At 42.0% G+C, this 14666-nt stretch overlaps 1 protein-coding gene across 1 annotated transcript in view; it reads left to right on the forward strand.

The window, feature by feature from the left end:
* Positions 1–14666, forward strand: part of COL6A5 (collagen type VI alpha 5 chain) — a 110214-nt gene that overhangs the window by 55718 nt on the left and 39830 nt on the right. The window contains exons 29-32 of the mRNA XM_064277323.1: positions 3846–3881; positions 4015–4051; positions 8318–8329; positions 10738–11225. Of these exons, the coding sequence (XP_064133393.1) occupies positions 3846–3881; positions 4015–4051; positions 8318–8329; positions 10738–11225 (573 nt within the window). The remainder of the gene's footprint in view (positions 1–3845; positions 3882–4014; positions 4052–8317; positions 8330–10737; positions 11226–14666) is intronic.

Consider the following 14666-nt stretch of genomic DNA (forward strand, 5'->3'; position numbering starts at 1 on the left):
GTGGATGGGTGGATGGGTGGATGGGTGGATGGGTGGATGGGTGGATGGGTGGATGGGTGGATGGGTGGATGATGGATGATGGATGGATGGATGGATGGATGGATGGATGGATGGATGGATGGATGGATGGATGGATGGTTGGATGCATGGATGGATGGACGGATGGACGGATGGACGGATGGACGGATGGACGGATGGATGGATGGATGATGGATGGATGACTCAGTTTTCATTTAGAAGAGAGGTTTTTTGTTTTGTTTTTGCAATCCTTGCAGTGTGTCAGCTCTCTCCCCTTTTCCACCCTTTGGGTTTTGTATAGTTGATTGTTCTAAGGAGCACTTTCCTCATGGGTGTTGTTTATTTATAGGCCTCTCTATTATTTGGCTGAAAGGTGATATCAGGGAGTGGCTTCAGTTCCATGTTAGAAGGGTATCTTAGGGCTATTGTCTCACTAGTTCCTTCAGTCTCTACCAGACCAGGAAGCCTTGGTCTTATTTATAAAGTTCAATTTTGCTCTACATTTTTTTCCCACTCTAACTGGGACCTTCTGTTGTGTTCCTGGTCAGAGGGGTTGGTAGTGGTAGTTGGGCACCGCCTGGTTCTTCTGGTCTCAGCCTAGTGGAGGCTGTAGTTCATGTGGGCAGTTAGTCCTGTGGACTAATTATTTCATTGAGTCTGGTTTTCTTCACTCTCCTTTGCTTCGGATGGGAAGAGATCAATAGTCGTATCTAAGGTGGCTGCTCGCAAACTTTTAAGACCCCAGACACCGCTCACCACAGTAGGATGTAGAACATTATATTTATGAACTCGGTTATGCCAGTTGACCCAGATATCTCCTGAGACTGTGACCCTTAGCCTTCAATCCCAGTATCTCTCTCCCATGAGGTGTTTGGTTATGTCTAAGAAGTTCCCGTAACTGTGCCCCCGTGTGCTCTATTATATATATAAATATACATGTAGCACATATAACTATGTATGTAGATATATCCACAACCATACCTATATATGCATGCAGGTATACTCCTGTACAATATCCCACACCTATTTAGCGTACATACCTACCTATTTATCAAGTAGTAAATTACAGTTTGTTATTATTGTTGCAGAAATTTTATAGTATTTACTGTAGCTGCCCTTTATCCTTGCGTGCCTCTCACTGTCTTACTTTGCCTTAGTCAAGTTGTGCTGACTTCCCCTATGTTGTGTATTGCCTTTCCCTTCACCAGAATTAACAGGTGTCTTCTATCTAGTTAGTGATACTCCTTCATTCCCCCTCCTTTCTTCTTCTATAGTAATGCTTTTTATTTATCCAGGGCCTCTTTCCTTTCCATATAAAGTTGGAGAACAGAGGTTGTTTAGCTGACATCCATGGTTGAGCTTCTAGGAGTCAGTGAAATTGTCTGTTAAAACATGTCTGAGTATGAGCTATGTAATAGCATTTTTCTGAAGCGAACATTCTTTTGTTAGTTCCCTAAAAGGGTCTATGTATACCACTGTTTCTGTTCCCTAATGCTGCCATAACACAAATACCGCAAGTAGTTGGCTTTAAAGAACAGACATTTCTTTTCTCACAGTTCTGGAGGCTAAAAGTTCAAATCCACGTCTCCACTGTGTCGATTCCTTCCTTGTGGGTAATCGCTGGCTTCTTTGTTTCCTTGGCTTGTGGGCAATCCTCACATAGTGTCTGTCTTTCCCTGTGTGTGTGTGTGTGTGTGTGTGTGTGTGTGTGTGTGTGTGCGCACGTGTGTGTCTCTGTGTCTTGTAGTGAAACGGCTTTCACCGAAGCCTTCTGCAACAAAGAGATTTTTATTGCGACATATCAGAAAACGAAAGGGGGAAATTGGCTGCAAGCACTCAGGCTATAAACAGACCAAAATCCAAAGAAGCACAATCTATAAGTGCTTTTTATACAATTTTGAGAGGTGGTAATTCATTATGAGTAGGCGTCTTTCAAACATGCCCTTGACAATCACTGGCACGTGTACTTATGAGTAAATTACTTACAGACTATGATTGGTCAAAGTAAAGACAAAGAACTAAGATCATGTTTGGGTGAACTTGTTTTTCTTTTCTAAAAATTTGGTCTCTTGGCTCAAGGGTCCTGGGTCTGTCATAGGATGGTTGTTTTTTATTTGTTATGTGGGCTGCATGTGATGTTGGGTAGATCTTTAACTTGCTTCCTGGCGTAAGTTGTTATTTAGTTTTGGTATACAGGTCCACTGTCCATTGAACTGGTTAGAGCACTCTGTCCTACTCCTTTGATGTCATTTCCTATTGTTTTAAGCTTTTCAGATTCTAACAAACAAGTTGGCCTTTTGTGGTTATGGCCTGCTGTGGTTAGGTTAACCCTTTATCAGTCTAACTAATATGCTCTTTTTTTTATAACTCAAGTGATTAGATTTAGAACCCACTGTACTCAGAAATGATCTTATTAACATAATATAGGAAACTGTATTTCCAAACTGTATATCCACAGGTATAAGGCTTAGGATTCCAACACAATACAATTTAATTCATTGCAACAACCACATTAAGAACCATTGCCTACAAGAAGCCTGATCCTGATAAAAGGAAGTAAGAAAAGGACACAAGAAAAACGAAAGTTATCGAGAAAAAAGAACTGACTTGTTTTAGAAAGCCTTTTCTAATTTATCTCATCCAGTTATTTGTATTCCTTTACTCCATAAGGAAACCCTTGTGGCATAGTCTTTAAGAAGTACATCTGCTAACCAAAAGGTCAGCAGTTCAAATCCACCAGGCACTCCTTGGAAACTCTGTGGGGCAGTTCTACTCTGTCCTATAGGGTCGCTGTGAGTCAGACCAACTTGAGGGCAATGAGTTTGATTTTAGTTTTTGCTCCATAACCTCTTGGGCATTTATGAGCTTAATGTACATGCTCTTCTTTGGTGTCATGTCCATTTTTCTGTGTAATTGTCTTTGTGTCTTCCGTATGTGTGGACGTTTGTATCTTATCTCCTGCATTTTAAATTCCTTGATATGTAATATGCTGAACCTCTGAATTTCCAATAAAGCCCCCTCCTTAGTGCCATTCTTTGGAAAGTTTGCTGTTCACAGTCTAAGATTTTAAGCTTTCTTATGAGAAATGGGAAACCTTGGTGGTGTAGTGGTTAAGTGCTATGGCTGCTAACCAAAAGGTCGACAGTTCAAATCCACCAGACTCTCGTTGGAAACCCGATGGGGCAGTCCTACTCTGTCCTATAGGGCCGCTGTGAGTCAGAAGTTGTCAGGAGGGATCAGTCCCTGGAGAAGGACATGATGCTTGGCAGAGTACAGGGTCAGTGGAAAAGAGGAAGACCCTCAACGAGGTGGATTGACACAGTGGCTGCAACAATGAGCGCAAGCATAACAACGATGGTGGCGCAGGACCGGGTGGCGCAGGACGGGGCAGTGTTTCGTTCTGTTGTGCATAGGGTCACTATGAGTTGGAACCGACTCGACGGCACCTAACAACAACATGAGTCAGAACTGACTTGATGGCAACAGGTTTTGGCTTTTTAAATGAGAAATGCCTCCTTCTAAGTATTGCATCTTTGGTCAAAATATCTCTAAGAAATAGTTTTTGCTTCTTTATCTCACCTCACCTTAGAAAAATAATTCAGTTCCCTCTGAGCAGACATTAGCTTAATTGACCTAATGCTAAAACAAAAAAGTTTACACTCTTAATGTGAATGGGACAAGTGCATTATAAACTGGGTTCGGGAATACTGTAAAATACAGTAACCCTATGGGAGCTTTTAAGAGTTAAAGTGTTTTGTTTTCTTTTGTCTTGACACTAAAGACTCGGGTTTACATATCAATAACTTGCTCTGTTTTTGTTTTCCTAGGGCGCTAAAGGCGCGGCTGGGCAGCCGGAATTTTCTGTAGGTATCACTTTTTTTTTTTTTTTTATCACCTTATTCACTATGGCAAGCCCACCAGTCCTCTGGGAAATAAACAAGGCCACTCAGAGGTCTCTGTGTTCATGTCTCTTCTCCGTCTTTTTTTAATTTACAGCAGTGTGATCTGATCAAATTCCTGCGGGAGCGCAGTGGTGAGTATCTGTCTGAGTGTCACAGAACAAGGGCGTCCGCGATGGGTGAGGGAGTTTAGGATAGACTCCGGTGTGGGCATGCAGAATCAGCAGGCTGAGTTTACTGGTGGGGAAGGCATTGGACCTTTGCAACAGGCTTGTCTTGAGAGATTCTATAGGAAGATCTCACATCAAAGGTGGGAGAAAAAGAGATATATGGAAAATAAAAGATATGTACGTTTGTTCAAGAAGTGTGATTCACACAGGGAGAGAAACCATGCATATGCGAATCAGTTAGAGACCAACTCCAAAGGTGCATGTGTGGATTAGCTCACACTAATGTAACAATTGGGGCCCTGGTGGTGCAGTGATTAAGAGCTACAGCTGCTAACTGAATCGGCAGTTTGAATCCACCAGCTGCTCCTTGGAAACCCTGTGGGGCAGTTCTACTCTGTCCTATAGGATCGCTATGAGTCAGAACTAACTCGACAGCAATGGTCGTGAAGGTAAGTGCATGAACATGGGAGCTTAGGGTTGTTTGGTAATTAGTTAGCTGGTTAAGGAAAGCTGCTTAAAACAAAACACACAAAAAACAAACTCGTTGCTGTCGAGTCAATTCCAACTCATGGCGACCCCATGTGTTACAAGGTATAACTGCTCCATAGGGTTTTCTTGACTGTAATCTTATGGAGACAGATTGCCAGGCCTTTCTTCCATGGCACTGCTGGGTGGGTTCAAACCTCCAACCTTTGGGTTAGTAGCTGAGTGCAAATCTTTGTGCCACCCAGGGAACTAAAGGTGGCTGCTTGGAGGGAGATAATTGAGTCTGGTGATGGGAAAGTTATGGGGCAGCAACAAGAAAATACTTTCAGCAAAGGAATAAAGCAAGAGGTAAATAGAGACGCCTTTGGTTATGAAGAAGGGGAGAAATGAGGTAGTAAAGGCACAGTGATTTCATTTCTGAAAATGTATCCTAAGGAAATAATGCAAAAGAAGGAAAAACTTACCTGTAAATATGTTTATTGAAGTACTGTTCATTAGAACCAAATGGCTAGACATTTAGATTATTTACAATTGTAGAATAATTAGGCTATGGCGTGTCATCTTCTTGATGAAGTATTAAGCTGATGTGGTTTCTATGAAGATTCAATCAGAATATGGAAAAATATTGGCATTAAAAAGCAGAAAATTAAATTGAATCCTAGTATGATTACATTTAGGTAAATATATGTATACAGAGGAATCAATACTAGAAGCAAAAGTGGAAAAAATATAAAATTTTGTTGTATTAGGGTGGTAGAATTTTAGGTGATTTGTCTTCTTATGTTGCCATGACATTAATACAATGCTTATACAATCGTGAGCTCGGAAGAGTATAATAGGGGGAAAATCCAAGAAACTTTACTGAAGGAGACTAGATAAAGATGTAGTGTGTACAAGTGTACAGCAAGGAAATGACAATAAAAAATCAATTTACAATAACGTAAGGCTAGAGGGGGAGAGGCTTAGCATCACCGTGGATGAGTAGGCAGAGGAAGAATTGGTAAGAATCACTTGGTCGGAAAAGATGAGTTTAAACATTTTAGAGGCAGCCAACAGTTGGATGGGCCCTAAATTAAAATGACCAACAGTAGGTAATTAAATGGGGCAATAATAAAAGTACAGGAGTCCCTGGGTGGTGGGAACGGTTAAGCGCTCAGCTACTAACGGAAAGGTTGGAGGTTTGACTGTACCCCAAGGCACCTCTAAAGAAGGGCCTGGCTGTTTCCAAACAATCAGCCATTGAACCCAGTTCTACTGTGGAACTTATAGGTTCACTGTGAGTCAGAATGACTCAGTGGCAAATGGTTTGGTTTTTTAATAAACGTACAGAGTCAGGGAAGGAGACTCAGATGTCCAAATCACTCAGGGGTTGATTAACCAGTAAGCAAGGTTTTTTAAGCAAGGTTTAATTGTGTTTACTTACTAATCCGTAGTGCACAATTTCACATGGGTTTCACCACATCTTTGGTGAAATGACGCACTAAGGATTAGTAAGTAAGCACAATTAAGCCCGTGGATACCTTGCTTATTGGGTAATCTATCCCTGAAGTCACACAAGCGATCATGGTTTTTAAAACCACTGGGTGGATGAGGTTCCTAAGGGTGTCAAATTAGAGGGTCAGAAACTCAAGGGCTGTACCCAGAAAGATGCCTTGACAAATGGAATAGGGCCAGAGTGCAGAAAAATGGCAGCCCAGAGATGGGAAGGTCCTGCTAAATGTAGGCAACTTGAAAGGAAACAAGAAGAAGCCAATGGAGAGAAGCTTCAGAGGGAGAGGATATGTGTGAAGGACATTGCTTGAGCGGTACAAAGCCTCTTCAGTACCCACGAGGAGGGAGCCAAGGGACTGGGACCACAGGGAGAGGAGACAGGGGAGAGCCATGGTAGGGGAGATAAGTGTGGTGATCAAAGCCCCTCACAGCGTTGCCAGCCTTCTCACAGAAACCACTGATGTCTTCTCAGGGAAGATAGAAGGTAGATGGAAGGGACTGGGGAGGTAAGGATCGGCCCTTGGAGGGTTTGGGATTTTGAGGGAGTTGTTTTCCAACACTGAATGAAGAGTTACCCAGGAAATTAAGAGGGGGAGGGGAGAGTGGGTGGGTTCTATAACAGGACTTGATGCTGATTGGACAGCATGGAATTCCAGACCTGACCTTAAAACAGAGATAAGGATTTGGGTGACAGGCTTTTAAAACTAATTCAGACAACCTCACTTTATAAATGAGGTTGGTGAGCTTGGACTCCTGGTCTACTGTTGTTAGTGCTTCAGGTCTGCAGCAGCTCTCTGCCACAGAGAGGAGAGTCTGTGTCCTGAGCTGGTGGCTGGGATGCTCCTCCATGAATAAAATAAGAAAATCTTTTAAAGAGGAATGGGGCGAGAAAGGGGGTGATCGAGAAAGAAAAAGGAGGGCCTGATGGGCTATAATTTTGGAGGGAGAGGCGTGAGTTAGAGGATTTTTAGAAAAAATAAAGTCAAGGAAAACACACACACATACTAAAAGAGGTCAAATGATACACCCAAGGACACTTCAGTTTTGCCACACTCAAACCCAGACGGGTGTGCGTACTTCCAGAGCCTGTGCTTCTAACCTCAGAGCTGATTTGGAGTTCGGCAAATGAGAAGTCTCAGCCAGGGTAAAGGGCCTTGAGACGCAGGGGAGGCAGTCGGCTCTGTGGGCATCTGCTGACAGTTAGCATCTCAGTGGCCACAGGATTAAAAAAGCGGTCACCGTCCAGTTGGTTCTGACTCATAGAGACCTAGCTATGTCAGGGTAGAACTGTGCTCCACAGGGTTTTCAATACCTAATTTTTTGGGAAGTAGATCGCCAAGGCCTTTCTTCCAAGGCACCTCTGGGTGGACTCGAACCACCAAGCTTTTGGTTAACAACCAAGCACATTAACTGTTCGCACCACCCAGGGAGTCCCAGCCACAGGATTAAATCAAACAAAAGATTTGCTGAGAGGGAAGCGTTCACTGCAGGCTGGAAGGCTGGAAGGCCAGTTTGTTGCCAGCGCTAAGAAAAGCTTTTATTATATTGGAGTGACTCATTTGTTTCCTAGGAATTGAGTAAAATGAACACAGAAATTGTCAGGCCTGTGCCTTCTCAAAAATTTACTAACATTTCTCCTCTGATTAGTCTTAGGCTTTGAGTAAATCACTTAGAGAAACCATATGCTATTTTGCCCAGGAGGAACCCTTGGGGGCTTTTCCCTCCTGTGTGGGTCTGGAGATCACTCAACAGAGAAGCTGTATTTTGCAGCAGAGATAAAGTTCATTTGGAAATCCTCATGGTTTTGCAAGAAAATAGAGATTCCCAAGGTGTTCGTTAGGGAAGAAAATAAGACCCCATATTTTAGCCTCATGTTCCTGAATGACTCTCAGAAGGCTATAAGCAGAGAGACAAAACAAATTGAATTTTAGCTATCTTGCCATTTAATCAGAGGCTCAGCTCGGCTCTTTCCCAGACAAGTGATCAATGTTTCCGATTTCAAGCAAAGTTCTGCTAAAGTCGTCTGGCAGTGGCTCACAAGGGGAAGAGGTCAGGAAGGTTCACAATTTTAAAAAATTCTGCGTATGTTTTCCTCAGTCCTTTAACCTCGGCTTCCTGTAATGTAGGATTAACTTCATTTGCAATTAAAGGCAAACAAAGTATTAAACTCTGTTGATATTTTATTTTCTGAATTATTCTTAGTTTGTGTTTCAAAATGCAGCTGACTTCTGTCTTTCTCTCTCCTTTTTACAGCTTGTTGGAAAGGTGAGTATTCTTACCGTACTGTGTTTCTTGCTGAAATAATTATTGCGTTCTGACAAGAACCCTTTGAAAGAAACCCTTACCTTCTTGAGAAGATCTTCTTTATTCTCTGCGAACATGTCTGTCTTTTGAATATAACCGTTAATGTCATTGTTTGCTTGTGCCTCAGCCTGATGGTAAAAGCCAGTGGTGACCCCCAGCCCCCAGCCCCTTTACACTGTGGTTTTTCCTATTTCCTGTCATGGATTACAACTCACTTGCTTCATAGAAGAGGCCCTGTGATACTGGGGAATTTGGTCAGTAGGGTTCTCTCTGACTGGTCCTCATTCTGTTGCCCTGTTTAGCGCTGAACCCATTGACACTGGCTTTTTGGACAAGTAATGTTTCCTTTCCTCCCTGGACTCCCCATTCACACCTTTCATCTCACCAAGTGTCAACCACTTGTAAACCTTACCCTGCCCATAATGGTCTCCTCAGGGGCTAGACTGCAGTGATGTTGCAGGGTACCTTAGATGTTGTGGCTATTGAAGCCAGTTATGTCATCTTCAACGGCTTCTTGTCTCCTAGAGGCCTGCGAACTAAACCCTCAGGGTCTTTGAGCTTGTTCGCAAGTATAAAGCCATTCACTTTAATTCAGGAAGAAAGAAAAATACCTTATGCATAGTAAAGAGTCAATAAAAAAACTTTATGGATTTGAATATATCAGGTAACCTGCTGGCCACCGAGGTACCCATTGCCGTCTAGTTGATTCTAACTCATAGTGACTCTATAGGACAGAGTAGAACTAACTGCCCCAGAAGGTTTCCAAGACTAATCTTTACAGAAGCAAATCACCAGGTTTTTTCTCTCGTGGAATGGCTGGTAGGTTCAAATGGCCAACCTTTTGATTAGCAGCCAAGCACTTAACCACTGCACCACCAAGACTCCTCGACACTGGGATAGGAGGAGAATAAAAATAAGTAGGATTAGGTTCCTTCCTTCCAGAAGAACCTGTGATGATAGATCAGTTTCAAAGATGCTTGTCTCATTTCACCGGTTATTTTTTAGTGGAAATCTAAGAAATAAGGAATACTCATTCTCCTTACTCTAGTGTTCATTAGTCATTTTACGTTTTTACAGATATTTACAGCAAAATTCCTTGAGTCAAAACACATCAATACTTCCTCTCTACTTCTATTACTGAGAGCAGTGGTTGGGGTATGGAAGATTTTGAGTTTAAGGTGCTTTGGAACTTAACTAGCTTGAGAGTAATAGAATAGACCATATAGATGAGGTGCTTATTTTTTTTTAAGTCTTTTTTCCCTTCCTGTGTTCAGAGTCTAAACAAGTTAGGTTATGTTAGGTTCAATTTGATACATAGGTCAGATTCCCTATGAATCCCTTAAAGTTCAATCGTCATAAGACTGTCAGTATTGAGTTAGGAATTGCAGTTAGTCCCATTTTTATGATAGATTATTGCTCCCTTCCTTCTGGAATGAAACCATGGCTTTCATTCAAAAGCCAACTTTCATGAAGCCCCCGGAGATACTCCCTGGTTGTAAACAGCCTCTTAGTTCCCTGAATCCTCATTCAGAGGCCCAACTACCCTATGCCTTAGAATGATCTTCCCCCAAGTTAAGTTCCTCGAGGGCAGACCTGCATTTGACTCCTCTTTGTGTATGTCTCACAGTGGGTATCACCTTTGTTACATATGCTGGGTACTTGGTAAACATTTGTCGCATAAGTGGATAAAAATCTTGTAACTGACTATCACTTCGTTTCTGAAGATTTTGTGGGGAAGTGGATTTTCAAAATCCCCCAATAAACTATAATTTTCCTTTTTAAAGTCTACATACAATAAAATCCACATTTTGTGTGTGTGTTCAGGTCTGAGTTTTAACACATGCCTAGATTTATATAACCACCCCAATCAGGGTACAGAACTGTTCCATTAGCCCCCAAACTCCCTGCAATTTCCTTTGAAATGCCAGGCTGTAATAGGCTGTGAGGTCTGAGCATTATATATAGCCAAATAGCAAGCTCTGCACTTGTGTAGGAAACCTTGGTGGCGTAGTGGTTAAGTGCTACGGCTGCTAACCAAAGGGTCGGCAGTTCGAATCCACCAGGTGCTCCTTGGAAACTCTATGGGGCAGTTCTACCCTGTCCTATAGGGTGGCTGTGAGTTGGAATCAACTCGACGACCCTGGGTTTGGTTTTTGTTTGTTTAGCGCTTATGTAACACCCTCAAGTTTACCAAGCAGAAAGCAGATTCCTTTCCTTCCTTTGCACATGGGAACCTCTCTCTAATTCTAGAGCTGGATGAAACCCTTGGATTTTCCTAGACTTTGGTGCAAGCCTCAATGGCATAAAGAATGTGAGAGAGACTTTGATCTATTGAAATAACTTGATATTTCTGTTTCTGATTTTTGTAGAAAAGTGTCCAGTGTATCCAACAGAGCTGGTATTTGCCCTGGACCAGTCCTACGGCATCACAGAAGAGAGATTTAATGAAACAAGGGACACCATCACTTCCATTGTCAATGACTTGAACATCAGGGAAAATAATTGCCCTGTAGGAGCGAGAGTTGTTGTGGTTTCCTATGACTCAGACACCAGCTATCTCATCCGTTGGTCCGACTATCATAGCAAGAAGCAACTCCTCCACCTTCTTTCCCAAGTGAAATATCAAATCCCCACACAGGCCCAAGACATCGGCAATGCAATGAGGTTTGTGGCCCGGAATGTATTCAAGCGGACGTACGCGGGAGGCAACGTGAGGAGAGTTGCTGTGTTTTTTAGTGTTGGCCAAGCAGCCAACAAGTCGCCCATCATCACGGCCACCATGGAGTTTAGTGCCCTTGATATTAGTCCAACCGTCTTCACTTTTAACGAGAGAGTTTTCCTTGATGACGCTTTTGGGGTAAGAACTTTCCTTGGCAATTTCTTTATGTTTAAGGGTATGGTATTGGTAGGGCAGGATGGCAGTGGGGAGAGATATGTGCCTCTTGATTACCCTTTCAGTTTTTACAGCTATATTGCCACCAAACCAAAAAACCCATTGCCCCTGAGTCTGTTCCAACTGATGGGGACCATGTGGGTGTCAGAGTAGACGTGTACTCCGTAGAGTTCTCAATGACTTTAATTCCACAGAAGTAGATCACCAGGCCTTCCTTTTGTGGCATGGCTAGGGAGATTTGAACTGCCAACCTATTACTTGATAGCTGAGAACAAGTTGTTGTGCCACCTAGAGACCTTGAATTCTGGCCGAACCAAAAACCAAACCCTTTGCCGTTGAGTCAATTCAAATGCATAGCAACTCTATGGGATGGAGTAGAACTGCTCCATAGGGTTTCCAAGGAGCGGCTGGTGGATTGGAAGTGCCGACCTTTTGGTTAGCAGCCAAGCTCTTAACCACTATACCACCAAGGTCCATGAGCTACGATAGCTAATAATAACAGCAACCACATTTGCTCAGCGCCTGCCCGTGCCAGGCAGTGTCCCAAGAGCTCTACCTACATAATCATACATTCCCACAGCCCTCTGAACTGAGTGCATTTACCTCCGTTTCACAAATGATGAAACTGAAGCCCAGAGGATTCAAGTGACTCATCCAATTTTGCACAGCTAGTAAGTGGCTAAATCAAGCTCCAAACTCATGTTGGTCTTGTATAAAGGGCCACGGATGCGTCGCTTTGCCAGCCCTCTGTTGACCTGGTGTTTCTCAGGTTTGTCATCTGCTTGCTGTATCTCATGAAACAGTTGGCCTTATCCCGTAATAGATGAAGTTCAGGAGATCTTTGAGTCTCTGAAGTTGTGCAAAACAATTGGTGTATATGAACATTTTTCCCAAAAGAGGGTCGACTCCTTTTAGATCCGCAGATTCTTAATGGGATCTATGCTCTCCTCCCTCCCCCTAAAAAAGATAAGAACCTCTCCATCAACTGTTATAGTCTGATTGTCCATGAAATACATGGTCCTGGAGCTTGGCAAAGCCATCATGTTATCCAAGGGGTTATAAAGATCTATTTTCATACTAAGACATATTTTTCTTCTGTAAAAAGAAAAAGACGCCCTCTGTAGCATGGAGAGAATTAATCTGCTCATGACACATCCAAAAAATTGTTTGGAAACAGGCACCACAGAGAGAGTCATGATAGAGCCCAACAAAAAGGAATGTACAAAGTCTTGTCGTTTTCAGTTTCTCTTTGAAAATTTTCTGCCTTCCTGATTTTGCTCCCTGGGAGGAACAAATGGCTCTGAGCACTGCATCAAATTATAGAATAGGCAAAGGCTGAATAGAGTGTCAAGTTCAATCCTTTATTTATTGGACCGTGCCAAAACTCCTCTGAATCATCAATGGAAAACAACCTCCAGCCACTACTTGGTTAACAGATCATTTGTAATTTGTAGCATCTCTCCGCAGAGTAACTGACCCACGAAGCTGTCTACTTCTTCCTACCTCTACTGTTGCCAGATGATAACTCTGCACATTAATTAGTTCTGGTCATGGATCATGTTTGAACAATGCTCCCTTTAACCATTTTTTATGCATCACAGCCTCTATGCTCTTCAGAATCTCCTCCTCACCCTGCCTGGCCTCTCTCCTCTTTCTCTTCTTCACCCTCTTCATCAAGTGCTTGCTGCCTGGGCACTGAATGCATAAAGCTTACCACCTTGGGGTCTGAGAGTGCCTGTTTCCCCACATACTTACCAATGCTGGACTTTTATCTATCAAGCTTTTAAATTTTTGCCAACCCGATAGGTAAATAAGAGCATTCCACTGTTGTTGTTTTAATCCACGTTTCTTTGTGAGCTTGAACATTTTTTCACGTGTTTATTGGTCATTTTTATTTTCTTATGAAACTGCCAGGTCATGTCCCTTGTATCACTTAATTTTTGTACCATCTCCTGTAGCAATCCTACTTTAAAATACTTTGCCTCATTTATTTATTTGTTTGTTTTTATCTCTGCCTCAACTAGAATTTAGATTAAAATGTCCCACTGATGGCACTGGGTTTGGGGTTTTACTGATGTTCTAGAAATTTCTAAAGCAAGTTGAACCTGTATACATCTGATTTTCTCTGTATGCTATACATTTAAAAATTTTACACCATAATCTTTTATGATGTTGGACAAATTGGACAGATTTATTACGTATTTATCATCCTATAAGGTGTTAGAGTTGTATTATTACTGGAAGAGGCTCACCGTCTACTACAGATCAATTTTGCCTCTCTACTGAATCATTCCAATCAGAAAAATTAAAAAAAAAAAAAAAGAAAGCTTTTTTGATCCAACTTTTCACTTTACCTACTGCCCCATTCCTTGGTTACCCTACAGCAAATCTTCTAGAAAAAAAAGAAGATCCGTATTTGCTGTCCTCACTACCTCTCATTGCTTCCGCTGTGCCTTTGCCCTGACTCTTCCCTGTGCCTGAAACATTTCCCCAGATAGGGCTCCCACCCTCTCCACCTTTGAGTTATTGCTGAAATGACACTGGGCTCTATTTAAATTTTCACCCCTAGCACTTCCCATCCCTATTACCCTGCTTTATTTTATTTTTTTCTATTAAAAAAATCCAACACACTAGATGATTTACTAATTTATTATGTTTATGGTATGTCTCTCCCCACAAGAATGTAAGCTCTAGGAAGGTAGGGATTTTATTTTGTTCATTTCTGTACTCTCAGCACCTACAATAGTGTTGATAACATTGTGGGCATTCAATAAATATTTGTTGAACAAATGAATGAATGAATGAAGAGCATCACGCTGGTGAATAAACTTTCTGATTTGCTAAGTCACCATTTAGTATTTACATGGGGGACCAACAAGGCCAAAACCAAAATAACACCCCAGAGCAGCCAGTTTCATAAAAAACAGAGAGTAGTAATGTAGTAAATGCTTTCGAAGTATAAGATTGGAATGATTTTGAATATTTCCAAATGCTTACTGAGCACTTCACAGAAAAGGGAAGGATGTGGCTTTTCTAATCCTTTAATTTCCCCAGGGATAGAGAGGAAAAGTATGAGCATCTATGTGAGTTGGGAGATATCCCAGCACCTGGGAATAATAGATTTCTTTCATTGTAGTAGAAGTTATCTGCCTTCCATGGTGCCTCACACAGAGTAAATGCCCACTAAATGGTAATTGACTGGCTGAATGAATGAATGCTACATATTGCCCATTTCAGTGAGTATTAAAGCAAAAGAGTAATCAAGAAACAGACAGTAATCAAGCAGTGGACTAACAAGTATTTTGAATAGTCTTAGTATTTTCCATCTGCTGCCTTTTGAAGTAGACCGTTAATTGAATCCATGATTGAGACGGTCCACTTGACATCTGAAAGATGTGCCTTCTA

This window comes from Loxodonta africana, chromosome 27 (genome assembly GCF_030014295.1).
Source record: "Loxodonta africana isolate mLoxAfr1 chromosome 27, mLoxAfr1.hap2, whole genome shotgun sequence".
Taxonomy (NCBI): domain Eukaryota; kingdom Metazoa; phylum Chordata; class Mammalia; order Proboscidea; family Elephantidae; genus Loxodonta; species Loxodonta africana.